The sequence below is a fragment of the Melanostigma gelatinosum genome, assembly GCF_949748355.1.
Source record: "Melanostigma gelatinosum genome assembly, chromosome: 7".
NCBI classification, from domain to species: Eukaryota; Metazoa; Chordata; class Actinopteri; order Perciformes; family Zoarcidae; genus Melanostigma; species Melanostigma gelatinosum.
The window spans coordinates 5,886,695-5,914,383 of NC_136640.1; the positions used below are offsets into that span (position 1 = coordinate 5,886,695).

The following is a 27,689-nucleotide window of genomic DNA, read 5'->3' on the forward strand; positions in this document are numbered from 1 at the left end:
ACCACCCACTGAATACGTTGTCATTTACATCGTCATTGGAGCAAACATGTCACGTGACCAACAACTGTCCAAATGTCATTTCTTTCTTTCCTCGTTTTGCTGTCCTTGGCTCTCTGCAAACCCCTCCCGAACTCCATTGCACTGTCCGAGGCTTACTTTGGATTTGCAAGTGGTATGAGTCACAATGACCATTTAAAAGGCTTTCTCATTAACCTGAACTTCCATCTCCATGTGTTTAAACTAGGCCACTACTATTCATGTCTTGGTATTAAGTCTGTGAAATGCATGTCATGCTGCTTTCTTGCTGTGTCTTGGTCTTGCTTGGAGACAGCTCTCCTTCCACTGAACCACAGGTTGACTTTGAAGCTGGCCACAGTAAGTGCACAATTGCATGAGGTGCATTACAAAAGTTTGAAATTGGACTGCATGTGACTTGGTCTCTTGAACAAACGCATGCCAATTTGAAGGTAACTGAGTCTGCCTATTGTTTCAACCCAGGTACATGTGGATGAGAACAATGCAGACAACTTATTGGAATCGCCTGAGAGAGAGCCACAGCAGCACATATTTAACCTTGTTCTGTTGCTAACTTGCTTCACATTTGAACATTATTTTCTGTTTCGATCATGTATATTTTACATGAAAAGAAAAACTTACCCATCAAAATGAATGAATAAATACATTCTCCATATCTACACTGCACCTATAACACCCATTCAAAGGCAGTACATGAGTTGGGATGACTATTAAATGACCTGCCAGACCAAAAGGAAGTCTACATTATAGCTTAACAGCAGAAATGGTAATCAACAAACACATTATTTAAAAAAATTGAGCTGGATGTACTATACTAACTATACATACTAACATTCCCGCACTGACAAAGACACGATTAATCAATGTGTTAATAATAATAATCCAATCTCAGGTATGCCGAGCGCAGGAGAAGGATGGAGCCCGGCTTCCCCAGACTCATCCAAACAGACTGGCCTGGAATACCGAGGAGGGTCGACGCTGCCTTCAAGTTCGAAGGTAAACAGAAAGAGAAAAACTGCCACAGTTTTCGGCCATGAACTTTGTACAATATAGACCGAAGCAGCAGGATGCAAATAGAGCACAACTGAAGTAGAAGTTGTAATTTCTTGTTTTGACTGTGTTTAGGTGGTAGACTGGTGGGGTTTACTGCACTGGACACACTTTTATACTGAAAACGCCATTCGACCCAGTTTTGGAACAATGTGTTAGTCAAGTAGGAATCCTGTGTTTACAGCTGAAGTCCTTTGTTCACGTTTCAGCTCATTTGCTTTGAAACAACACCAAGTGATAACACACTTTTTGTATGATGTTCTGTTGACAGGTAGCATCTTCCTCTTCAGCGGGACAAAATCCTACCAGTATGACTTCAAACAAAACCGGGTGGTGAATATTATTCCAGCTAATTCTTGGCTCGGATGTTGACACAGTCAATACAGTGGTGGGCAAGTTTCTGAGAAAACATCCTTGAACTGCTGTAGTTGTAAATCTGAGATAATAAGTAACATCATGTATTTGACTGAATTGTTAGGGTTTATATTTGTGGGGCATGTGTGTACCTATATATCAATTACATCTCTGATCGCCCTCTCGGGTACAATGACATGTATACATCTTCTTATATGAAAGGATGTACAGAACTGAGAACTTATAATGTGAATATAAAACGCAAAGTGTGTCATTTTTTTACAAATATCGTGGACTTTATTTCCTGGATGTTTGTCCTCAGATGTACATTCAGCACCATTTAATAACCTCCTAGTGTTAGAGTAGATGTAACTTTGAGTATGTTGTAAATATGAACATAAATGAACAGGATGTGTCTTATTAAACTGGACAGTAAAATGTAATTTTTTTCCATAAATCTCAGATGCTTTTGTACAGCACAGTTGTTTCATCTTTGATCTTCAATGCAGTGGTGGAAGATTCTTTAGCTCCAATGTAAAAATACTAAGTCTTGCATTCAAAATTCCACTTGAGTAAAACATGTACAGGTATTATTAACAAAATGTACTCGAAGAATAAAAGTGCTCAGTATGCAGAATATAAAATGGCCTCTGTCCGTGTTGCATTATTTCATATCATATTATTATTTCCTAAGATGCATCAGGAAGGTGCAAATGAGCAGTTTCTGTCCACTCAGTCAGTTGTAACATGAGCTGAAGTGTCCCTGTGATGTTGAAGTCTGTGCAATGTGACTTTAGCAACATCGGCGTCCCCAAATGGCAGAGAGAGGTAGTTCCAGCCTCCACCAGTGGACCTCAGTGCCTTGCAAGAAAGTCATGTGATGTGAGTTAAATGCACTCGCTCATGTTTACCCACCAAACTGGACTATGGTCCCTGTAAATCAAACATTATAATAAAGTTCATGAAAACAACTAAATGTTGGCAAATTATTTTTCTGGATGAGTGACAGATTGTGAGTTCCTGCTTTTCCACCAAACACCAGAATATAAGAAAGATGAACGAAGCAAATCTCATTTAATTGAGATGCTTGTTTGCAGCTCAGCGTTTGACTTTGGCTCTCATATTACTGTATACTGTACATTACTCTTGTCTAGTTTCGTGCACTGTGCGCATGTGACAGAATATACAAACGTAGCAGAAGGTGAATCATAAAGGTGGGATGAAAAAGAGGCGCACGAAGGCATCTCATTCAAAGAAATGGTGACAACAGAAGAAAAGAATAAAACCTGCTTCACAGATGTTTCATGAGTGAAGTTAAGATCCTCCCACTGTGTTATCAGAGGGGCCACTATTTACTCCCCCCACCCCCCTCTGGCACAGGGCCTTGTATTAACAAGAGCTAAAGGGGACACTGCATACTCTTATTCAGCTTATACAATACACACCTCAGCCTGCCAAGGCTCTCTTTCTTTATAAGAGGAGAGTGGACTGAAAAAAAGATTTTAAAAAAATCTTTTCTTTCTTTATTTAAATATGTCTCTTGCTTATTTTTGGATTGTGCTGCTGGGTTGTTTATCCCTTAGTCATGCAGCACCTACCATCGCTCCAACAGTTTCACCAGAGGACGAAGGCCTGGCGGAGGTAATGCAGAATATATCCTCCATGAATATCAGTGATAAGAAGTGTCCGGACTAAGGTGATTACAGGGGGAAATTGTTTATTTAAAGACACTATAGTGACGAGAGAGATGAGACAGGTTGCGAGAAGTCTCTAAATTAGTTTAGACAATAATTGAGCTCTGCCATAGTCAGATTCAATGAACTATGAATTGCTTGTAATAAAATCATCATCTTCTTCTGTTGTCAGGGATACCTCTCTCGGTTCTACGCTGATGTTGGCGTGACGAACTCCTCAGTGCGGAGAATCGTTAACAGCTCCTTCAGCCAGGATCTACAGACCATGCAGGCTTTCTTTGGCCTCCAGGTAATTACCACGAGAGAAAGCTTTGAAGTCTAGGTCTGCACTCTGGTAATCAAAGAAATTGTGACTGCTAATAACTGACAAAGGATTGATCGTGTGGCAAATGGCAAAATGTTCTCCGTTTTTTCGTCCGACCATCAGGTGACGGGTGTGTTGAATAATGAGACTGTGGAGGTGATGAAGGCACCCAGGTGCGGTGTGTCAGACATCAGCCGATATGGACACTTCGCCGGGAAACCCAAATGGGAGAAAAGACTGATAACATACAGGTAGCTGGTGTAGGAGCGTGTTGTTATTGGCAATACTTATGTCACTCAGTTCGTATTTTTGTTGGTTGAACATATCAATAAAGATGATGATGATGATGATGACAATATGCTGTCTGAAATGATTTCAACAGGATCACTCAGTACACTCAAGATCTCGCCCAGAGTCAGGTGGATGCTACCATTGCTCAGGCCTTCCAGCTCTACAGCGACATCATCCCTCTGGACTTCAAACAGGTCAACAGCGGTACTGCGGACATCATGATCCTCTTCGAGGGTGGACGTGAGTCTGGATTGAACGAGAGATGCACAAACAGCCAGCTGATGTTCATGTGAATCCTTTTCTCCGAATGCAATTAAAGATTGTTTGTGCTGTTGCAGATCACGGGGACTTTTACCCTTTTGACGGGGCGAATGGAGTCTTGGCTCATGCTAACTCTCCTGGACGGGGTCAGGGAGGAGACACACACTTTGATGATGATGAAAGGTGGACTCTCACCCAAAGAGGTAAAGTGTAATATCTGTGCAGTTCCCACAGAGGTATACTGTATAATCTCTCTCTATATAAATACTCTATAAATGTACTTCCATATAGAACAGACAATATCAGATAAGTGAATGTACTGTATACAAAACTGGTCTGACATTGTAACCTGCTGTGTTGAGGTGTGAATCTGCTGCTGGTGGCGGCCCATGAGTTTGGCCACGCTTTGGGCCTGGATCACTCCAGGGACAGACGTGCACTAATGTATCCCAATTATCATTACGTCAACACAAACGGATACAGGCTGCCGGACGATGACAAGCACGGGGTTCAGGCCCTTTATGGTGAGCAAAAACATCAGACACCACACAGTCTTTGACATTAAAATTGGATTGAATTAGGATGAGACAATCTCCAATTAAAACTTTTCAAGCTGGGTATTGCAAAACTAAGGCCAAGCCAATTATTTTCTGAGCAACATCGCAAAATCTTCTATTCAACCAGTAAACAGCTGACATATAAATAAATATCTTGTGCTGTAGTTTGTCATTTTCAACTTCACATTTGGATGGAATGAACTGCATTGGAATTATTCTGGATCTATTTTATATTCATTGTGGTTTGTATGCCTGAGTCAGACTAGCTTTAAACATGGGTTTAAGGCCCAAGCATAAATACATGTTTCTAAAAGTGCGTCTTTTAGTTTTTATGTTGCCATATGATGACTGAAGATCCTAGATGAGTCATTTCTGATGTTGCTAATCCATCTCTCAGGCAGCCGTACATCAGTGCCCACAACAGCACCAAAACCTCAACCACCTCCTGGCCCGGACCCTGGACCAGAACCAGAGGAACCAACAGAGGATCCGAACCCAGACCCTCTGCCCAACCCACGACATGAGCAGTGCAGCCGCGACCTGGTGTTTGACGCTGCGACCTCTATCAGGGGAGACATGTTCTTCTTCAAAAACGGGTACATTTTGATTATTATCTTGTTTGAATGGGACATACGTAATTACATATTTTTACATTTCAATTTCCAAATCCTTACTAGATACTATTGGAGGAAGAGTGCAACTGCAGGAGGAATCCGTTTCACGAAAGTGAACACAAAATGGTCACAAATCAACTCTGTCGATGCTGCCTTTGAAGTTCCATCCAAGGATGTGGTGTATCTTTTTGAAGGTATAATGTTCATAAGGGTTTTGTTAGGTTTTAATGTTGAATATACTCAATTTAATTAGTACTGTGAAGGCATAGGCAACCACACGATATAATTACCTCCAAATGTTTCTCTACAGGTCGTCAATACTGGGGCATAAGGGCTTATGCAAAAACAGTCATTTCAGGTTTTCCAAAGTCTCTCACCAACATCGGCCTTCCCTCTTCAGTCAGTAAGGTGGATGCAGCCGTCTATGTGCCAACCACCAGAAAAATACTCATTTTTGTGAACAACCAGTATTGGAGGTGAGTGTCACGATCAAGTCGTTTGTTGTTGTTGTTGTTAACGTGGCATGTGTCCGCTGGTCTTTTGTAGATAAAATGAATACAAACACCGACCATTGAGATATTTATTGGGTACGCTTGCATACCTTCAAAGCATTTTTTTATTTTCTCTCTTTTCTCTCTCCCAGCTATGATGAGGGCAGAAACCAAATGGACTTTGGATATCCACGATTCATCACTCAGGATTTCCCTGGCATCGGCTCCAAAGTGGATGCAGCCTTTGAGAATTATGGTGAGAAATGTCGTGCAAGTAACTCATTCACCCCATTTCACAAATGGAAAACCATCATCATCATAATCAGTATTGTTGTATGAAAAGAATAGTTTGACTGTTTCACTTATTTGCTTTCCTGCCGAGAGCTAGCTAGCCTGGTTCTGTCCAAGTCATAAGGGAGTTACGTGGTCGACTATTCCTTGATTGGGCATCAAATTATCCCTTTAACAACTGATCAAATCAAAAATATGTCACGTGAAAAGTTTCGCAGTGACGAACCAACGGAGTATTTCCAAACGTAGATATTTTTCTCAGGAGTTAATGGAGAGCAAAACAGAGTTTAAATATAAAATATATAATGAGGGTGAATAATGGACTTAGAATTAAGGTTGCTGGAAAAGAATGCTGATGTTACTCTGTATCTACTGCATGTGTTAATGTTTAGGTGTTTGCGAACATGTTTACCATAATAACATCAATACTTGCAATATTAATTGAATCTTCCCTCCCACAGGATACCTATACTTCTCAAATGGCCCCAGACAGAGTGAATACGACCTGCAGTGCAAGAGTGTGATCCGTGTACTGCTCAACTACGGCTGGCTCAACTGCTACTGAGAACTCACCGGCACAACTACTCAACAGCCTCTGTACAATCTGTGACTGCAGTTGAAAAAAAATGAAATGAATGACAGTATTATCTGTTGTATTTGATGTGGGATAACAGTTTACAGAGACAGTCTAACTACTGTTGGCGCATGGCAAATAACAGGATCAAACCAAGGCAAAGGTCAGCGAGTGATAACCATTCAATCAATTCTGTAAATAATCCTTGACCTGCTTCAAATTGTTCATATTTTTCCATGGGGAAATTGCAAAAATATGCACCAATAGTGAACGTATTTGTTTGGAGATGTTTAAGTTAAATTGCACAACTTTGAATCTAAACTAAAGGGGTTGAAGGCACAACACAAACCAAGGAGGTGATGAAGTGCAGGAGATACCGCCATAATACAGGAGCTTTAAAGGGCTGGTTCACCAAAATAAATAAGGTTTGAGATATTTATCAGTGAACTTTCTGCTTCCACTCCAATATGGGATCTTATTTCTGTCATCTTCAATGAACGGCAACATCGCTTTCCAGTCAACATTTGTTATTTGGACTATTCCCCCAGTAGAACGCAGTTCCAATGAAAACTGTCCACAGTGACAGACCAGGACATTGTCTCTGAAAAAAAGACATGTTGCTGTTGAAAATTTCAAATTTAATTTTACAATTATGTTCGCAGCACATTAAATTCATCTCCATTGTACTAGGGAAGAGTTTGTCCTTATTTCTAGCAGTCACTCGTGGATTTGAAGGACTGTTTTTTTTCTCCTTGGTTGTAGGTGTGGTATATTTATGCTCTGCAAGATTTCCCTATAATCTGTGTTTTGTTCTCTGCACTTGAGACAGCCACACAAACATTTAGGTCTGTGCCACATAGGCCATTTTGCAATGATGAAGAATGAGGTAAGATATTATTTTAAAGCACTGAAGGTGCCAGAAAGAGGGAAAACTAAAAAATCGAAAGAAAGAGAATATAGTTCAAGAGTTATCTTGAACATAACGAGAGTTCTTCAGATCACAAATATATCAGTTAACAGCTGCTGGAGCTGAAGCAGTGTTATTTGACGATTGATGTGTATGGAGTTCAGCTATGAGAAGACCTCTTAGACAAACAAATAAAAACTGAAAGGAGGAACATTATTCATTTTATCTTAAATTATGGTCAGAAATTGTGTAAAGATTTGCAGTTCAGAAACATAAGCATATCTAATTAGCTAATTGTATCAACATTAAGGTAAGACTGAGAAAAACATCTGCTTTTGTCAACTTTGTGTTCAAAAAACTATATTCTCTCACTCAAAGTTTCCACATGGTGTAAGACAGACTGACTTACTTCTGCCCCTTTTACAGTTTTTTTACAGGTTTGACAAATGATATGCCCCCACATGCTTTGAAATAAATTAATCTGATAATTTCACGAGCTCACAATCTTATTAACCCTTATTTGAGCCATAATTTAACATCAAAAGTGTCATTTACAAGTACTGCACAATTTCCATCTAAAATGCCCCACTGTCCGTAATTGTAAATGTAAAATTGGCATTATTATTGTTATTAGTTGTTGTTGTTTTATCTATTTCAGAAACGTTTAAAAAACAGTACTATATTACAACGGCTCCGTTCAAAACAAACTAAACCGGATATTTCGTAAAAATGTTACCATGAATACTGTCCGGTGTGAGCCACGGACTTTTGTTCCTCTGTCACGTACCCCGTCGAGATCTCGTGTTTTTTTTGTTGGCTCAAGAACCATATTACCAAGTACATCTTCTATATACAGCTCCATTTTGTAGTCTTAAGTTGTTAAGTGGTTGACGGTAGCTTTTAGCCTCTCTGAACAAATGTAAACACGCGCGATGAAGACGAGTGAAGGTTCCGCTTGACACACGGACGGAAGCAAACAAACAGGAGCACGAGCAGACAGAAGTGGGTTTGCTGGTTTGCTACAGTTTCACTGAGGTGTGTGCTTCTAGCTTAACGTTACTCTTTTATATTACGTTAGGTTTATATTATATTAGCAGCTGTGAGCTACTAGCAAGTCTTTGACGGAAAGAGACAACAAATGCATCGTTAATGCGTCTTCTCTGTGCCGTAACAGGTCCCCGTCTCCTATGGATTCACTCAACACTTTTGAATCTGAGATGGAGGCTGAGGGTCAGGGGAACTACTCTCTGTTTCCCGCTCTGGACAGCATTGCAAGTCTATCTGGGGCCGCTGAGACTCTGGAGAGGTTGTTAAAACAACAATGTGGTTTTTAAACACTGCTGCTTAAAGATAAAGATAATACAGTCTGCAGGATGGGATAAGCCATTTAGGTTGCAGAGTGGGATTGCTGCAGAGAAGAGCATCCCACCCATCTAGGGGTGTGCTCACAGGGAAACAAATCATAATACAAATCAGATTTGATGATTTCCTACACTGGCTTTGTGGTATCAAGTGATTCTAATCCCACAAGTCGTAGAGTTAAACATATAGACACACAGTAGGGTGTTTACAGTTGCCACATGACCATTTTAGCTGGTGCTGTTCTATTATTTGATATAAATATAAATAAGACCGTTACACTGGATGATACCAACGTTTTTTTTTGTTTTTTCCATTTGCAGCGAACAACCAAGTGAAATATCAGAGAAGCCAAACCTCACGTGGCTCGATGCTGCACAGGTATATTTCAGCGTGGTGTTATTGGTGACATTTGCCACAATCAAGACTGTTTGTGACATGTTTCTGCTTTCTCTCACGTAGATTGTTTTGGAAGAAGCTGGACGTCCCATGCACATAAAGGAGATCAAACAGAAAATCATCGACAGGGGACTTGTTCAATCCAAGTACGGCAATCCTCTCAATCTACTACACGTATTATTGCACGTTAATCACGAGCCATTATTATTATTTATTTTATTATTCCTCTCCTTGGCAGTGCGAAGTCGAGCCTGGAGGCCGTCATGTACCGTGAGGTAAGGAGGACGTTTGAGCTGCAGTCTGACAGCAGCCTCTGCTGCCGAGTACAACCACCTGCACCTCCATTTAACATCGGTGCTGGTTCAGCGTATACAGTACATGCATCGTCTGTATTTCTGTTACAAATGTTTTTCTTTCTCCATGTTTTTCCATCTCGCTTCTTTTGGTCTTAATTTCACGACTTTAAAAAAAGAGGCAGACGTTTGTGCTGTGGTGCAGAAGCCGTGCAACTGCTGTATCTAATGGTGGACTTAATCTAAATCTAAAGTGATTCAGGTTTTGGGAATTCAATTTTGGGTTTTCCAGCCCCCCCCCCCCCCCCCCCCCGTGCATTGGCCTCAGTCTCGCATTATGTTTCAGACACAAAAAGGCAGCAGGAGATTCAAGAGGATTGAGAACAGAAACGGAGTCTTTGCACTGCTGGTGAGTTAAATGGGACACTAATGCCAATTTCACACAAAAACCAAAATACGTAATGGGATATTGAACATGCAGTCGACCTTTTTAATGCCAGACTATTGGTCATGGATAAATACTGAGGTGTTGCTGTTCACACAAGATATGGGTCCAGAGCTGTAGTTTGATGATATAGACATATAGTCATTAATTAAGATGGAGGTTTTGTTTTTGCAGTGGAGATTAAACGTTATCCGGCACTCAGATGTCGGAGAGGTAATGTGAAAGGTGTCCATTCATAACTGCTATTCATTCCCTTATAATCAGATTAAAGGACATGAGGGGTGATGCATCTGCATAATCCAGAAGTGCATCATTTTAAATCAGTGAGATCAAGAAGTTAATTGTCTAATCTATCTAATTATGGTTGCATTACTAATAAATCCTTAATAATCCCGTAACTACCACAGTGTCCGTACTTACAACGTAGAAGCTGAGCTCCAAAGTTGAACAGAGTTAAATGTTAAATCCTCCTGGAAAATATATTGTTGTGAAATATATTCAGAGTAGAAATAATATCTTAATTTAGAATTTGTTTGGTTTGAATTATCTCGTGCACATTTTGTTGTCAGTAACTGTCATTGTTTGTCACACAGCGGTTTAAAGTTCAAGCCCCATCTGTGTTATTTTATCGTTTGCATCTTATTCTGTATGTTCATCCATCACCCCGAAGGCCACACATGCTTCGACGTCAGGTAGCGGTGGTCCACGTGAAGATCAGATCTCTGTGTTGCTCTCCCCCTCTGCTTCCTCACAGACGGACGAGGAGCGGCAGCAGGCCCTGCAGGCCTTCACCACCCAGTCTTTCCTCGGCTCCCCACAGCACAATACCGTCTCCAGTTCTGGCTCGGGGGCCTCGGGGCACGCCTTCCCCTCCCCCACCAGCTCCTCAGAGCATCGGACCAAGGTGAAGAGAGGCCCACGGAAAAAACAAAATGAAAAGTACCAACTCAAGTACCTGAGACTGCGCAAAGCTGCCCGCGCCATGATATTTGTGAGTAAACGACTGACTCCTGAAAAAGCCATTCTTTCACATCAGGCAAATACGATATGGTGGTGTTAGAATCTTCAAATCTTTTTGTCGTTAATCTCAAGAACAGTTTCGATGCGCAGCTCTTTAACTGTCGGTGTTGTTGCACTGTTTTACCTGCAGGAGAATGCAGCTCTCTGTGATGAAGTTGCCCACTTAGAAGAGAAGTTTCTGAGAGCTAAGGAGGAGCGGAGGTGAGTGGACATGTTTCAGATAGCATGCGCTGCACAATGTTCAAGAAATGACCAAAGACCGTCTTTCACTGTTGTACGTAATCGATGGCCTGTAGCGATTCAAAAAAATAGTTTTTATGTCGTGTAACCTTTCAAAAAAGAGAAACAATGATTCCTTCACATTATTTCTCATTTCCAGGTTTTTGCTGAAGTCCTTGTTGCAGTACCAGTCTTTCTCAGAGGGGGAGCTACTGCCAACACCGAGCTCAAGCTCTCATCCGCCTGGACCGCCTGCAGCATTGACCTCAGGTGCTGCAGGGGCTTCAGGCCTGTCTGGGGGGCACAACCTGGCGTCAATGGGGGAAGAGGGACCTCTCAAAAAACCCAAGAAGGAAAGGAAAGAGCGAGGCAGGGAAAATGGAAAGGAGGAATGTGAGTGCTGATGCAGATTTGAATGGTTCACATTCACCTTTCAAGACATTTGGCCCATTGTTTTGTTGTCTCGTGTTTCCTCAGTTCCAAAGAAGACGTCTAAGAAGAGAAAGCTGGCCGATGGGTCTCGGAAACTGGTGCAGCCCATCGCTCTGGACTCGTCTGGCCGCCCCGTCTTCCCCATCGTACTGGGAGGCTTAACGGTCTACAGCCTGGGAGAGGTCAGTGTGCGTCTTTGATCACATGCCGTAGCTTTATGATCACCGCAGTTATGGTAAGCCTCTGAACTGCAGCCTCACGTCTTATATGCTAGTTATAGTTTAGAACATACATGCTGTCTTCTTGCTAAGACAAGTTAACTGTCCGTCCGATGGTAGTTCAATAGATAAAGTCTACGACAGCCTCTCTAAAATCAGAAAAAGCTTCAACAAATGCTAACTTTTGATTGCTCTGCAGATCATCACAGACAGGATGTTGTTCCATGATGAGTGCGCCATCTACCCGGTGGGCTTCTGCAGCACTCGGGTCTTCGCCAGCATGAAAAGCCCCGACCAGCAGTGCCTCTACACCTGCCAAATCAAGGATGTGGGAGCAGGTCCACAGGTAGTCACGCAGTTATTAATGAAGTCAGGACGAAGGAAATATAAATAAGTCTCTCTTTACATCCAAGTGAACACAACAAAATGGACGCACTGCCTCGTTGATTCAGTTGTGTTCAGTTCAGTTTGAATGAAATGGTTCACTGACACGTGATCCTATATTGTCCCACCAGTTTGAGATTGTGCCTGAAGAGGATCCTCAGAATGCCATCGTGGCCTCCTCGGCCCTGACGTGCCACTCCAACCTACTGAAGGCCATCGCGTCCGTCAGGTACCGAGAGTTCACCACAAAGGCTTCGCATTGTTTGTGGTTGATTTGTCCACCATATTGCCAAAAGACTGAGTCAACTTTACTTCATGACTTTCAACATGTCCTTTTTTTCTTAGTTCCAAGTCTGTGGCGCACATCGTGCCATCGGGGGCTGACTTCTTCGGCTTCTCACACCCGACCATCCAGAATCTCATCCAGAGTTGTCCCGGAGCGCGCAAATGTAGCAAGTAAGTTCACCCTCACTCAATATGATACAAGATTACCAGCTACAACACACAGCGTGCACTTCACATCTTTTCTGACTCGCAGATTATGATTTAAGAATGAGACTTGTTTTCATTCGTGTCTCCACGTTATAAAGAAAATTGTTTTACATTAAACATTCCATGATTCATATATTTCAATCATCTTTTAAACTTTATTTAGCTACCGATGGAGCCGCTTTGAGGTGTGTCGCACGGGGGACGGCCAGGTTCCTCACAGCCTGTCGGAGGACGATGCCTCAGTCAACTTTGAGGCCTACCAGAGACATCGGGGCTTTGTTGACAACATCAAGACGGAGCACATGACAGGTACCCTCCAGGTTTAACAGCTGGGCTTGTGACTAGGAGGTCACAGATGGGGAAACAATAAAATCTGGTGTCTTTCTCCACAACTGTAATTATTAGCATTTCAAAGTAAAAGTATGGCCAAAATGTAGTTCGCTGTACTTCTAGTCGTTACCGCTTGTATTTTCTAATGCATGATCGCTCAGCATTGACGGTGATTATTCGTTTCCATCCGTCTCTCCTCAGGACAGGCACCGCAGTCCCCTAGCTCGTCTCATCAGCACCACCTGACCTCCCCCACCATGAAGCCCTCTACCTTGTATTTCAGCTCCTGACCCTGAAAGTGAATTGACCCCCCCCCCATCCCCCTTTCAGGAAACTCAGAGCTGTTATTTATTGTATGACGTCTTCTAGCGAGTCCCAGACAGCTTTGCTGGGGATGTGTGCTAATATAGCTCATGAAACTACACTTGAGTTAGCTTTGTGCCAATAACACGTATGTATATAAACATGTGCTGGATTTTAGAAATTGAATCCCACTTGACGAACTTTTTTTTAACTAATTGGAAAAAAAAAGTAGAAGTAAATTTTGAGTAATCAATAATTGAATTGTATTGTCATCTTGTTTTACTTGCAAGTTAAAGCTTTGGCTTTAAATGAAACACACCCACACAGACGTAGTTGTTGATTTATCATTTATTTGTGCAAATAATGTTCAGTTATGAAAACTCATTTGTGTTGTAAACTTGAAAATCCAGAGTTTTGTTCAAATAAAACATCTGTCATGCTCTTCTACACGGTCCAGCAATTATTGGCAGCATAGATTGTCTACAGGATAATCAATGTAACCAAAATGGCACTGGCAGCCTCCCTTAACCCTAACCCAAATTGATTGCCTTAAGTCAAAGCAATACAAACAAGGAAAAAATCAAAACAAAGTATAACAAAAAATATAAAGAAATTCTTCCCTCTGAAGTACATTAATCTTTGAAAAACGATGCTAAATTTAGCTTTCTCAGGAACAATCCACCGTGTCATTGTGTCGTCATCTTCTGGTAAATCTGACAACATATCGGTCCAATCAGCTAATTTTGACCTAAAGAAACAAAAAGGCACCGTCTCTTCTTACAGCTCCTGGTTTCCTTTGCCTGGAGAGTGGTTGGTAATAAAAGGAGGCGCAGGTAAAATCCTGCTGGCGCTGTAGATCGAACAGGCTTTAAAGTCACAGGGCCAGTCTTGCCATGCATATCGGAGGGCAGCTACTTTATCAGTAGGCTGACACAAACTGGTCGATAACTGAACGGTGGTCGGACCCCAGTGCATGATGGGAGCTGGAACCCATGAAGACTCAAGCCCACATGGAGTCTGAATCCCTGCGCAACAGATCTTGATTAAAAAAAAAAAAAAAAAAAATAGAAGAAATGATCATGTAGTTTTTGTGTTAGCATTGTTAACCAATCAAGCAGGTGAATATGGGGCATCACTCAAACAGAGTGTACAGCTGCCAGCCTCACCTCAAAGATGTCTTTAGATGGTGTGACAGAGACAGTCTGGTCGTAAGTTATGTTGATAAAGTCATGAGCCGACAGGATTAGCGTGGGGAAAGGCCCTTGGAAGGACACGTCCTTCTCATTGTAAGCCACTGCCCTTGCTCCCAGTGTCAGTCTGTAGGCTACATCCTGCTTGTCCCGTGGATGGATCCTGAAAGACAACAGAAAAACACTAATCATTTTAACAAACATCATGGATGAACCAGTTGGTAAGACCAGGTAGGGAGGTTGAAAGTGAATACAGGACTCGTCACTAAATACAAAAGCAGGTCACATCCTCACGACGCAGAAAGCTGTTTCACTGTTTGTCTTTGGTACATTCAGAAAGTCTGTTGATGTGAGAATAATGCCAGGGACTGTGTGTCTTGGCAGCCTATCAGGGCCAAGAGGTCCATGAGGTTTTCAAAATGTAATGCTCCTCTGTGTTGTACAGATTTCATATGCTACGAGTGCATATAAACACAATCCTTACGTGCCAAAGGGTGATGTTGCATCCGGTAAATCCAAAGCCACGGCCATGAAGGTTTTCTGCATCCGGCGATTCGGGACGAAGCCGTTGTCTGCGGTCTGGTGCCAGCGGATGTTGGGAAAACCGTCACTCTTGGAGCCTTTTTCGGAGGTGGACAGCTGCAGTACAAAGAAATCCTGGATTAGATTTACAATACTGCAGATATTTGTGAACGCTTTCTATGGGTACATATTGCAGTCTACGACACGCTTCTTTGATACAACCACAAGGGGGCGCTAAAGGCAATAATAGGTTCTTTGCAGATTACCTCACGCATCGGAGTGCTGTAGTGGAAAATTTCTATGATCCATCGGAAGAACAGTTCGTTTTTGAATCTATGTCAATGAACAGTCTTGAGAGAAATCAACATTGTTCATCTTTTAATATTTGCAAATAGGAGAGCGTCTCCACTGTATCTCAGTGTACAGTAGGCTGTCGAAAAAGTCACAGAAACATCTTTTATCCTTGCAAACCCCCCGTCACCTAGGTAAATCATCCAATAAAAAAAATGGGTATTTTGAAGAACTCAAAAGGTCTGATGTCAGCCAGGACATGCAAACAAGACACGTATTGTTTTCAAGAACTCAAAGGTCTGGTGATGCTGGAAGACATTCAAACATGAAATCAGGATTTTCAGCCTTTCAGCTGTTTTGTAAGCAAAAGCAAACAAGACTTTAGTGCCTTGCTGACTTGATCAATCCAAACAGAGGGATCTATTCTTTTATCTCGTTCATGCTAGAATATTCACCTTTGGTCCTCAGGTGAAACTTGCAAAGCACAAGGCCTGCAAAAAACTGTTATGTCATTGTCATATGTCTGACTTATACATTTAAAACTTAATATAATTCTAAAGCATATTTTTTCCCCATTACAGTGCTTTCCAGATGGAGGGCAGGCAACTGGAGGCAGGTCCAACACTGAAGCAATAAGGCCTGTGGTTTGCACTTTTTACAGCTGTTTCAACCGATCAAATCGGAGGAAAAACAAGGGCTACTTTTGAGTCCCGAAAATAGTTGGACACAAAGGTGAGGAGTTTAAAAACCTCACAGAGAAACGGCGACAGACATGGATCACAAACCTCCGTCTAAAGTCTGGAGGAGCAGTCATTTTATAGCTAGCTAAAAAAAACACAGACCACGACCTCGGAACCAAAGTAGCATTGAACGACTGTCTTGTTTTTGCCCGGGTAGCTAGCATTGCTAAAAACAAATCTCCCGGCAGCTAACTAGCTAGCTAAAACTGCGAAATACTAGCTAATCCGACAGAACTTTTTAAAAACACTGTAGACCTCCACTATTTTGATTGTTACTTTCTTAAATGTCTTGTTATCTGTACTCGTTGCCATTGTGAAAAATTAAAACTGAATACGTATACTAATTTGAAAAGTGATTTTGCCATCATCTTGGATTACGGCCGTCGCCATGTTTTTTTTGCAACCAGTCAACGGAAGTTACCATGTTTGGAGAGCAGAGTGGTGACGTAGAGACTGTATTGAAGACTTGAAAACTAGCGATTGAGAGAATAAACTCATGTTCAGAATGTTTACTGAGAGAATAAATCAAGTTAGAAGTAGGGTCATATTCTCATAGGCTTCTTAAAAAAAAAAGAAATGACTTATTTTTGCAACTGGAGGAGTTGCTGGTCAGTAGAGAGAATGCATGTTTTTAGATACTTCTGCATTGGCTTCCCTTTGCTGAACCGGAGGTTGCTGCCTGACAGTAAAATACCTGGACAAATCCAAAGGGGAAGTCGAGAGCCGTCTGCCCCCCCGAGCCCTGGTGAAACGCCATCCTCCAGTCATCAATCATAGCAGGGAAGGAACAGTTGTACTGATCTTGATGATAGTGTACATTCGCCTCACCTGAAAGCAACACAAGGCTTACAGATGCATGTTATACATATATGTGGCCATACTGAAGATCTGATACCTGTGCAGGTAGTCTTACCTTGGTACCAGATGGCTCCTTTGATGGTCATGTTCAGCAGCGGGTGAATCATTGCATTCCACAAGACCGAATTCATATGTGGACTGAGAGATTTTAATGTGCAAAAACAGTGCAGTTAGTGCAAGCTAAATCAATATTACACTAGCTTGAGAACAGTGTGTCACACGGTAAAGTTATACAAGTGCTGTAAATTAGTTACCAGGTGGTGGGTTTGCAACATTGTGTTTGTTTTCATACTTTACCTCCTGTAGGTTTGCAGCAGTTCACACTGCTTCAGTGCTCTTGAAGATGACCAGACTTCGACAGGTGTGCCCCCCCAACAGGACTCCACCAGTCCTATGGGGTACTGCAGCGTCTCATACAAGTAGCGTCCAAAGAGCCAGCACACTGCAGAGAACTCTGCCACATCTGGAAATACACCAGCCTGTTATTCAATCAGCAGAATTCAAGTAGGTGGATGTACGCACCTAGACAAAATGCACCAGGACCATATGCAATGTATGCGTGTTTCTATTACACTGCAACTGGCTCTGTTGCAGTTCAATAACCCAAACCTAAACCTCTAGCTGGAAACACGTCTTTAAACAATCCTATGAATAAATAAACAACTCCTGGACTTACTTTCTGGCGGCACAGACCAGGGAAGTTCCACTTCAAGCAAATCAGTTTGCTCTGTTTCACTCAGGTTCAAGGCTGCCATAAAAGTCCTCACATGAGGATACTTCGCTGCAAGGCGCAGCTCCTCTGACGCATTGAAAATCTATTAGGAGAATGAATTCATAAATGAGTTCAGGAAACAATAAAATATGAATAAATACATATCAAATAGAAAGTTATTTATGTCTGGAATGCTTCAACCTTTCATACTACCACAGCAAATCTTCAGAGATGAAGCTAATGTAATTTAACGTCCTGTGTGTAGCACAAAGGGTTTTCTTTATATTACAATGAATGGGCTGATCAGAGAGACAGACAGCTCAGCTCACCTTAGATATTTGTAACCACATGTTGCTCTGCCCTCCACACAGCCAAATATCTCCAAACAGCACATCTGTCAGAGTGGCTGTGCTGCTCTGAGCGGCTGCAGTCACATTGTAGGGACCACCGGCTTCAACCGGGTCAAGGGTGACGCGCCAGATACCTGCAAAAATAACATTGAACATGCACCGTGTACAGAATAAGGTGTACGTGCACAGAGTCACAGTAGGAAAAGCACAGGTGTAATTAGTTCCCTTTTGCTGCTTTGATTTTAGAGTCCTAGTACTGTGCCTGTTTGCTCAGTGTCACTTGAACACAACAGAGCCGTCCTTAGTGTTTGGAAGTAACGCAGGCCTGTGCTTTGCCTACCATTTTAAAAAGTCAAAATGTCTGCTGTGAAAAAGCCATTGTCTGACATGGGTAGTCGTCAGCTGATTGAGTGGAGACATTCCTATCCTTTATACACCAGACTGAGACTAAGAATGAGGTTAGAGAAGTTGAAACATGTGACCAGACCACATTTTTTAGAGCACATGACCGTAACTGTCCTAACAATGGTTACACAACAAAAGCTCGGAGTCACAAATGATTCCTCTGCCATATCTGTCCCTGTTCGACCTGTTCACTAGCCTGCGGATGTCAGCACACGCCTAACAACAAAGTGGGTGCACTCACCTTTTGTCACATCGACCAATGAGGTTTTCTGTCTCGAGGTTCCTGACAAGGTGACGGTCACCTGAGCACCCTCAGGGCCGTAGCCCCACAGCACAGCGCTCTCTGGAGACTTCTGGAGCACCATGTGGTCTCCATAGTAGGAGGCAAAGCGCAGGGCCCCCTCTATTTCTCACACACACGCACGCACACACACACACGCACGCACGCACACACACACACTTATTTTTTCTTAAATGCCAACATTTATAGGAGATTACTATAGACATTGCATGCTGGGTAAGTAGGAGAGGAAAGACATGAAACTGTATTTTGGTTTCTGTTTTTAAAATACGAAGGCAGTGCTATAGCTAGCTAGGTAGCATAGACATTGTTAGTTCCAGTACACTGCAGTTTACCTGACAAAACGTTTTGACAGACGGTACTCACCACAGTCGTGAATAGAAGCAACAAGTATGAGGACAACACACAGTGACTTCGCCATGACTGGAAAACAACCAGCGGGAACAGAAAGCAGGGAAATCTCTCTCGGATAAAGTCATTCGAGTTAACTTTACATGCTAAGTGACAATACCATGTCGCTAACAGACCCGGAACATTTATAACCAGCTGATTTCCTCCTTGCGCGGGTCTTCGTCGTGTGCTGTGACGTCACCATCTGACTGCGGATCTTCAAAATAAAAGGCCGAAAGCTCAAAAGTACCAACATGATTGACAGCTTGTTTAAAAAATATTGATCTGTTGAATATTGTTTTTAAGTATTAAACCCAATAGTTTTACTAATGTTATTGGGGGGGGGGGGGGGCACTTCATAATCAATTTGATTCAAGCATACTTTCACAGTTGTTTCAAGTCTGTCTAACAGCAATACAGCCCACATGTGCATTTTATATGGAAGCCCGTTTCCGCCACTGTGAGGAAAAAATAAAGGTCCTGTTATAGAGATAACAGGACCTTTATTTTATAGTAAGTTGAAATTTCGAGATAGTAAGTCGAAATTATGAGATACTATCTCGAAATTTCGACTTTCGATGAAGTTACGGTGCTTTTATTCCAGACTCGCAACGTCAAATACAATTTCAGAATAAAAGCACCGTAACTTCATCGAAAGTCGAAATTTCGAGATAGTATGGCCATTGACTTACTATCTCATAATTTCGACTTACTATCTCGAAATTTCGAGATAGTTTAGAGAATTGGAGATTGTCCAAGACGTGACCGACTGCTCCTGAACGTGACTTTGGACACAACTGCTTCAGTTCATCCTTCTGAGCAGCCATGTGGAGATCAACGAGGAGCCGAGGTCACTTGTTTTGTCTTCATGATTGTTGAACTGTTAACATCTCAGATAATGTTTCACTTGGTCTGTTTTGTTACATTAGGTTGCTAATATTGGCGGAGCAAGCTCTGTAACGTTAGCTAGCTCGAGCTCAATTAGCCTTAGAAAGGTTAGCTAGCTAACAGCATAGCAAGTTAAGTTAACATAAATAAAGGTAATCACCAATTACAGTGTTAAGATATACCATTGGTAACCTAACTTGTGTTTACTTGTGCTCTTATTAAACCGACTGTAGGACCACAAACGGGACGATTATCAAAATGGAGAGCGGACCAGAAATCACCGACATGTGTTCAAGACGATGAACAGTTAACAGTAACGTTATGTGTGTGCAGTGTTGCCAACTCCTCAGTAAGGAAAGTAGCTATTGGCTGTTCTAAAAGTCGCTAAATTACTTCATTTCCTAATTTGCATACTTGTAAAAAGTGAGTAACACCCTAAATATGTTTAGAACTACAAATATACTTTCTTCTGTTGATTTATTTTTTAAATTTTGCCATTGAAATAGACCATCACTTTTTATGGACCCCATTGTTAATCCCTATACCCAGAAGTTTCTCTGTTGTAAAATATATTCACCTTAACATCCCGCTCCGTAAGCCAGGGTTGGATCAGCGCATGCGCGATTGATTTGCAGTCTGGACGCGGAGAGTGTGTCACCTCTCTGCTCTGACTGCGGCTGGGACTGCTGTGCGAGGCTACTGTGAGAGTAACCGCCTGTGAGTGCACTGGGGCGGCTGACGTCAGCACCCGCTGCTCATTCACGACAGTAACTGCAGAATGGTACGTGCTTTCACGTCAGAGTCAAAACACCAGAAAAGTCTCCAACAGCATCAGAAAAAGTTGCTAGATTTGTTGCTCGTAGCTTTTGACAAAATAAGTCGCCAATAGGGTTCGGAAAGTCGCCAGATTTAGCGAGAAAGTCGCCACGTTGGCAACACTGTGTGTGTGTGTTATCCCAGGAACGACAATAAAACCAGATCAAACTCATTTTATTGTTGAACGTTCGTCCATTGTGGTCCATTGTGGTCCATTGTCTTCGCTTCATTTCTTCACCTAACGTAATCAGCTCATCACAGAGGCAAGTCTGTTGATTTAAACTGTATGGTCTTTTTGTAATAGCTTTTTGCAAAGACTTGCACTGATATGTTAACAGTTAACATATGTGAGGCACATGCAAACCCACAGTTGCACACCCAAAGCTTCTTCTAAGTGTGTTTATCCTGGATGTCATAGAACTTTCCGGCTGAACAGCTGAGAGAGACGGGAAAAGGGGGAAGGCAACTGGTTTTACCACAACACGTTTTCTGAGTGTTATGGACTGTTTATGAACATATGTAGATATGCAACTGTCTCCATTGATTTCTCATCCACTCAAAAATATAGAATTATTGGTGGGTATTGATTGCTGAAAATTCATTTTCATTTTCAACAATGCAGAAGTGGAATAAACACAATTATACAGAAAAAAAATATATATTCATAATTCAACAACAGCACAACAAATTTTCGTCGTCGGATAGATGTAGTGCATGTTGCCCTCTAGTGGCCCAAGAAGTACATAACACACAATGAAGGACAATTCTTAAAATCCCCAAATCTGGAGATGCAGACTCTAACTGCTTATATTGGTTGGAAAATTGCCCTTAAAACTTTTTCTGTGAAGTTGGAATCCGTTATGTCAGCCTATAGAGGTACATTGCACACAAACCAAAAGTATAATTAACAATGTTTGCAAAGCTGTGTGCTTCAGTTCTGTCCTGCACCAGATCGGTTGCTGTGGCAACAGCTATTCAAGTGTTTACATCCTCTGTTGTTTCTTTTGTATTGTCCATCTTTTCATTTTTTGAGTGAGTCATCTTCTCAAACATGGACAACTTGAGATGTTTACACACTTTCCCAAATGTTTTCTGAATAAATAAAAGTCACATTAGACACATTTTTTAAAATATAAAAACCGGATCTCTTCTCAGCCCGCATCATGATGTCAGTTACATAATGAATCAAACTTGGGGAACACCAACAACTCAGTTTACAAGTAGCCTACATTTAGTTTACACAACCCAAAATGACAAATGATGTTTAAAGGGCTCTACAATCTGTACGATATAACACCACATCCTCTCCTCTGTACTTATTGTTTCCCTGAGTATACTTGTCACCTTAACACTGTCTTCAAGCTGCCCCTCAGATGCCCAAAGCAGCATGCCCCTGTGAGGTGAATCCTTATGAAGTTCAAAGTAATTAACATCTCTATAGACTAAAACAACAGCATGAAAAATGAGAAGCAGGTGTAACATTCATTATCCAACAGTTTACCAGCCAGGTGTGTATTCTCCGAAGCGTTTTACGAGGTTGCCTTTAGTAAAGACAAATGCGCAGGCCGTGTTCTGTTGGCATGCTATTTAACACAGCGCTTCAACACTCACACAGAGATAAGTGATGGATATAGGCAGGAGAATGGGAAAGCTGTTGGTGGGAGCATAAAGTAATGAGAAAATTGTAAATGAGGAACAGGAGTGTGTTCATGGAGTGTATTTATAGTGAGATGTAGGGGAACTAGATACACAAGGGTGACATGACATTATTTCCCCTTTCCCTGCAGCTTTCATTGTGCACCTACCGTGTCAATTACATACCCCTTCAAAGGCCGGTGATAACATTGACAAAAGCACAAGGGGCAGGGTATATAGAGGATATGTTCAGCCTCTGTGTGTGCCAGAACGGAAGATATTTAAAAAAACATTCTTTAAAAGGTCATCAGTTTGAATTTTATTTTATCAATTCAAATCAGAGGGAATAAACCCTTTAAAGGGGAGACCGCCTTTTGGTGTGTTATTACAAGACACAAAAATTGGATGGTCAGATGTTTCTAATGAAACGTCCATGAACATAATGAAATACAAATGTGCCAAAGATCTCTACATAGTATTAGAAAATGAACTGACAATTTAAATGTTATTATATACAATTTGTGAGTTCATCTATTTTTGATGTTTTGTTTTATAAAATATGGTTATTTTATGTTTAATCTGCTTAATCGTTTTTAATTTGCATATACTTGTTTTTATCTGTGTAAATGTTTTCAGAATTTAAGAACAACAAAGTCTGGGTGAGCGTGCTGATATTATGTGTATCGGCTCGATTTAATATGCAATGTTGGTTTTGTGTGGTTCGAAGAGAGATGGCTGGTTTGCAGCCGAGCTCGTTTTCACCACGCCCCGCTGAAGTGCACACACATCGATTTTCGGTCTTTTTCCTTTTCCATGGAATTACTTTTTAATTAAGTTTCCGAGTCTTACCGTTAATTGCCGTTTATTGACAATATGTAAAATCCTACTACAGCCTTTTACTCTTGAACAGTATGTTTATTATTTACCGACATAGTTACAAAGCAAACGTACATTAGACGTTATACAGAGGCAATGACAAGACAAGACAATCTTTTTATTCCATTAGTTTTGACATTTTAGTTTCCAAACACACACCTTGTTTGCTATAATAATTAACTTTAATATGTGAAACAAAAAGTCTGTATGTTTCTTCGGCTTATTGTAATTTCTGTAGAAAGTAGTTTGCTTTTTCTCAAAGTGCTGAACAGCTGTGATATAAATAATAATAATATTGTGCAAGTTTTAGACCTTGAATGATTTATTTCCCTTGAAAATGAAAGCTTAAGTTCCCAAAAGCATATTTTCCGACGTTTAAAACACAGTTTTGAATATACTTTGAACTATATGCAGGTGGAAAAACATTCGCAAGCGTCTCTGAGACTGTTTTAGATCAATCTTTTTAGATAATTAATGCTGAGGAAAATGCAAACTATGTCGCTCCTGTCAGTTATAAAAGTTATTTACTGAAAATAACAAGAATATTAACAACATAGACGCTGTTCTCCAGAATAATTTCAGAAAGTTTTAAATAAAAGATACAACTCATGCATTGCTGAACCAATTGGTAAATGCACAAAGGCATTAGAAGTGAAATCTTTTTTAGGCAATTATAAATGATGGAGAATGTCCCATTCTGTTTCAATAGGCATTATACAACTTTGTCTATTCACTTTAAGTATTTTTCCAGTTGTGTGCTTAATAGAATTTCAAATAATACTCAAAGAAGAAGACATGTTTGTAAAAGTGCACATGATAGAAAAATACAACCAAATTAAGTGGATTGTTATTCCAAATGACCCATTATTTTTCTTTTTTAATCTATTTCAGGATGCTTTTTCTCTAACATATCACTCTTATGAGCAGGCAATAACAAGAACAAAAATGATGTGGTCTGGGTTGTCTGTTGTCAATCTACCCTAACTTACCTCAAGGTGTGCATGGGGTTGAATATACAAGCATGAAAATATGCTTTGACTTGTTTTGTTGTTTTGAGTGGCAACATCACTGTTTAGCATAAAAAGAAAAGCCTTGTTTTGCATAATGTTTCATATATTTTATTCAGTGAATAGTGACTTTCTGTATAACATTTTATTCGTCTCCCAATTGCTCCTTATGTGCTGTCATAATTGCATAATTTATATGTAAAATGTCAAATACATTAAAAAGCATCATAATTAGGAGAGGGTTAAGGACAAGTAAAAGGAGTACAGATGGAGTTTTGCGTCAATTTTAATCTGAAATCGAACACAAAATCCGCAACAAACATCATTTCACCAACATAATATATAACCTGCACATGTGGTTGCCAAACAATATCACACATAAAGAAGACAAAGTATTAGGGATAAAGAAAAGAGAGTTTTCCCCGTATAGGCCTTCAGCCTGTATACCTTACTGACGGAGGGAAAACAATACCTTCACCAATTACAGCAGCCTGCACACATTCCCCAGGCAACCAATGAACTCATTTCCACACACACACACACACACACACACACACACACACACACACACACACACACACACACACACACACACACAAATCAATAGAGATACACACATTTCTCACATTTCTGAGTTTCGACTCTGAGATGAATATAAATGTTTCATCATCATCAGCTCCGGATCCGTAATTTACTTACCATGTTTGTGTACATGCAGACCAAGACGGCATCGCACTGATGTGACAGTGCACTTCCGTGTGAGTAATGGCTGAATATTATGACTCCACTTCAGCGTCCAAGCCAGCGCTCAAATTAGATTGCAGGAATTGGGTTGAAAATGGCCAACTCTCCTCTAGTGATCCGTGGAATGGGCTCCGATCTGCTCCATCACATTTTACAGCTAATTTCACGCGGTGAAATGAGAGATGCAAATATGTTTGTGGTTTCATGCATGAACCAAGATTCATGACTGCTGTCTAGGGCCCTCATAGGTCTCTTAACACATCAGCCCCCATCCATCTTGTGATAAATCCCTCGAATTAGCGCCTCCCTTTAAGTGACTCTGCAGCTATTAGTTGCATGAGAGGAGCCTGAGCATCATCTCCTGTAGCCTATTGCATCACGCTTTTACACTTTTACACTTTTCACACTCGCTGCCAACTAAATCAGTTTACACGTGAGACTTCCGTGCCCTATTTATGCCGAAACAAGCTGCTGAACAATAGATTTCCAAGCGACTGTAAATTCTCCAGTAGTCAACTCAAGAAATTCTCAATTTATTTCAAATTAAGGCAAATATAAATATCGACATTTCACGGAATATGCTTATTTGCTTGCTCAGAGATTAGAAGATTCATTGTTTATGAATCTAACACCAGCAGTCGGTTACTTAGGTTAGTAAAATTACTAAAAACAGATGGAAACAGCCTGACTCTGTCCAAAAGTTACAAAATCCACCTGCCAGCACCTAAAAAATTAACACGTTATATTGTATTTTCGTTAAATTCAAAGAAAAGTGTCAAAGTTGTTTTATGCGGCATTCTTTCCTGACCGGGCGCAGTGTCTTCCTGGAGCCTTGTCATCATTGTGAGGTTGCCAGGCAATGAGAGGAGACTACTGTAGAGTAGCCTATAGATATTGTCATATACAGGCCTGTTCACACCAGCGAATAAAAACAGTGAGACTTTAGAGCAAATTCCATTCATTCAATTATGGTGAAGGCAAAGTAAGGACGCTGCACTGGTGACCAATAGGAAGCCGTCTTGACCTCTTGACTTTTGAGGGAACGGAGAGCTCGACAGTACAACATGGCTGGCTTCTTAGCTGTTTTTTAGAGTCTCAGATTTTCCAGCCCTGCACTGTAATGCATCTAGAAAACCAAATGGCTCGTACAAAGGTCACAGACGTTTTGCCCATTATTGCATATATGAATTGTATTCTCACAATATGTGAAACAGAAAAGTTACTGAAACAAATATTTTCCCAGTCCCATCCAGCCTCAGATCCTGCTCCAGCTCTCAGCCTCCTACTCAAATCTAAATTGGCTCCCAGCTCCATGATGGGTTCGGCTGTTGCAGCATTATTTAATAGTGCTGTTGTTGTAGGAGGAAAATGTTGGCGCGCACCGATCAGGAGATAAGTGCACCCGTGTGCACTTCTGGTATTTAATACAAAGTGAGTGTTCGTCACCTAAGCTGCTGTCTCACGTTCAATATAACTTCATTAGAAACAGCTGGCGGTAGATGGTGAGGAACATGCCCTCATTGGTGGCATGCAATGTAACGCAGTGGAAAGACCCTCTCCCATCGTGTCATGATTTCAAATCACATTGCAAACAAGGACTTTCCATCCACAGAAGTGGACTCCTTTGTATCGTAAACAGAGTGAATAACCAGAGGGGCAATATGAAAATGACAGCAAACCAAAATGCAAATACTACCAAGTTATTAATGACCTTTTCCATTTCAGTGACAAGCCATTAGATCATAAACCAAAGCCCACATTGGTACAAGCCTGGGAGGAACAATCCTGGCTGAGTGTCACTTTAATAAATGGGTTCATCAGCGATTGTGATTTTTGCTTTGACGCAAATAGCACAAGTCAATATACCAAACCCATTCTTCAAGTAGCAGGGAAAGGTGCCAGCATTGTTAGATTTACACGTTTATTACTCTCTTGCCTTTTAATGCTGATATCAAATTATCAGCATTACTTATATGTTAAATAAATAACATAATAACTTAACTGTGTGACATGTAATCTTTCCAATTTCGGTATGTGGCGGCACATTTTATGACGCTGATAGGAAAATAATCACAGAATTTTATTGACTTGAATGATGTTTATTTTTATGATCATTGTTTTTTAGTTTTTTGTTAACTTTCTAGGCATGCTGTGTTGCCAAGCAACCGGCCCTCCTCTCTCTATGAAAAAGAAAAGACTGTCGCTCTAGCAGGAAAATAGGTTAGTACACACAAAAACAGTTATTTAATCACACCCCATGCAATTTGCTGCACATTGACATTCACTGTAAATCATTATTTAATCTTAAATACCTGCTGGTCCAATGCTCTGCGGTGGAGAATATCACGATGCGTATTGAGCAATACGTTTAAAGAGGTACATCATAAAAAGGCACGTAAAAGTTTGCTTGCCTGGCTGTGTTTCTCGAGGAGGACACAGACATCAACAATGTTTATTATTTTACGAGTGTCAAGATTAACAAGATTATCAAAGCATCCTGGAGGTTTGTTTCTTTTACCTACCCGCGGTGTGAAATATGTCCAGTATAAACCTTCGGAATGAACCAACCATCTTTGTAGCTCCATACATTTAAGAGTGTATGTGTGTGAACGAAAGGCCGTATTCTCCCAGTGTCTTCCTCTTCCA

General features: G+C 41.0%; 3 protein-coding genes across 3 annotated transcripts; 2 read left to right on the forward strand and 1 right to left on the reverse strand.

Moving 5' to 3' along the window:
- Positions 1-2,973: 2,973 nt before the first annotated feature.
- LOC306780375 (collagenase 3-like) lies at positions 2,974-6,508 on the forward strand (the record flags this gene model as incomplete). The annotated part of the gene is made up of 11 exons (XM_079272729.1): positions 2,974-3,081; positions 3,307-3,423; positions 3,562-3,689; positions 3,821-3,969; positions 4,068-4,193; positions 4,353-4,514; positions 4,945-5,143; positions 5,225-5,355; positions 5,472-5,637; positions 5,805-5,908; positions 6,405-6,508. The coding sequence occupies 11 exons, from the start codon at positions 2,974-2,976 to the stop codon at positions 6,506-6,508; spliced, it is 1,494 nt and encodes a 497-aa protein (XP_079128855.1).
- A 1,893-nt stretch (positions 6,509-8,401) lies between these two features.
- tbrg1 (transforming growth factor beta regulator 1) lies at positions 8,402-13,453 on the forward strand. The gene is made up of 15 exons (XM_079271452.1): positions 8,402-8,459; positions 8,599-8,730; positions 9,107-9,164; positions 9,246-9,328; positions 9,421-9,457; positions 9,822-9,884; positions 10,675-10,911; positions 11,071-11,141; positions 11,320-11,552; positions 11,637-11,773; positions 12,009-12,155; positions 12,325-12,422; positions 12,539-12,649; positions 12,849-12,994; positions 13,217-13,453. The coding sequence occupies exons 2-15, from the start codon at positions 8,612-8,614 to the stop codon at positions 13,303-13,305; spliced, it is 1,629 nt and encodes a 542-aa protein (XP_079127578.1). The 5' UTR covers positions 8,402-8,459; positions 8,599-8,611; the 3' UTR covers positions 13,306-13,453.
- Positions 13,454-13,655: 202 nt separating this feature from the next.
- siae (sialic acid acetylesterase) lies at positions 13,656-19,230 on the reverse strand. Its single transcript, XM_079271453.1, has 10 exons — positions 19,054-19,230; positions 18,628-18,789; positions 17,961-18,115; positions 17,596-17,734; positions 17,217-17,382; positions 16,975-17,057; positions 16,756-16,889; positions 14,993-15,147; positions 14,485-14,671; positions 13,656-14,356 (listed from the first exon to the last, which is right to left on the reverse strand). Exons 1-10 carry the CDS (start codon positions 19,106-19,108, stop codon positions 14,096-14,098), a joined length of 1,497 nt encoding a protein of 498 aa, XP_079127579.1. The 5' UTR covers positions 19,109-19,230; the 3' UTR covers positions 13,656-14,095.
- Between the last annotated feature and the right edge of the window lie 8,459 nt (positions 19,231-27,689).

Coding starts and splice junctions, on each gene's coding strand:
- siae (XM_079271453.1), bottom strand. CDS start 19,108: ATGGCGAAGTCACTGTGTGTTGTCCTCATACTTGTTGCTTCTATTCAC. Junction 18,790..19,053: donor TGCTTCTATTCACGACTGTG/GTGAGTACCGTC, acceptor TGTGAGAAATAG/AGGGGGCCCTGCGCTTTGCC. Junction 17,058..17,216: donor CTGCTGCAAACCTACAGGAG/GTAAAGTATGAA, acceptor AAAATCTCTCAG/TCCACATATGAATTCGGTCT.
- tbrg1 (XM_079271452.1), top strand. CDS start 8,612: ATGGATTCACTCAACACTTTTGAATCTGAGATGGAGGCTGAGGGTCAG. Junction 9,165..9,245: donor CGTGGCTCGATGCTGCACAG/GTATATTTCAGC, acceptor TCTCTCACGTAG/ATTGTTTTGGAAGAAGCTGG. Junction 9,885..10,674: donor ACGGAGTCTTTGCACTGCTG/GTGAGTTAAATG, acceptor GCTTCCTCACAG/ACGGACGAGGAGCGGCAGCA.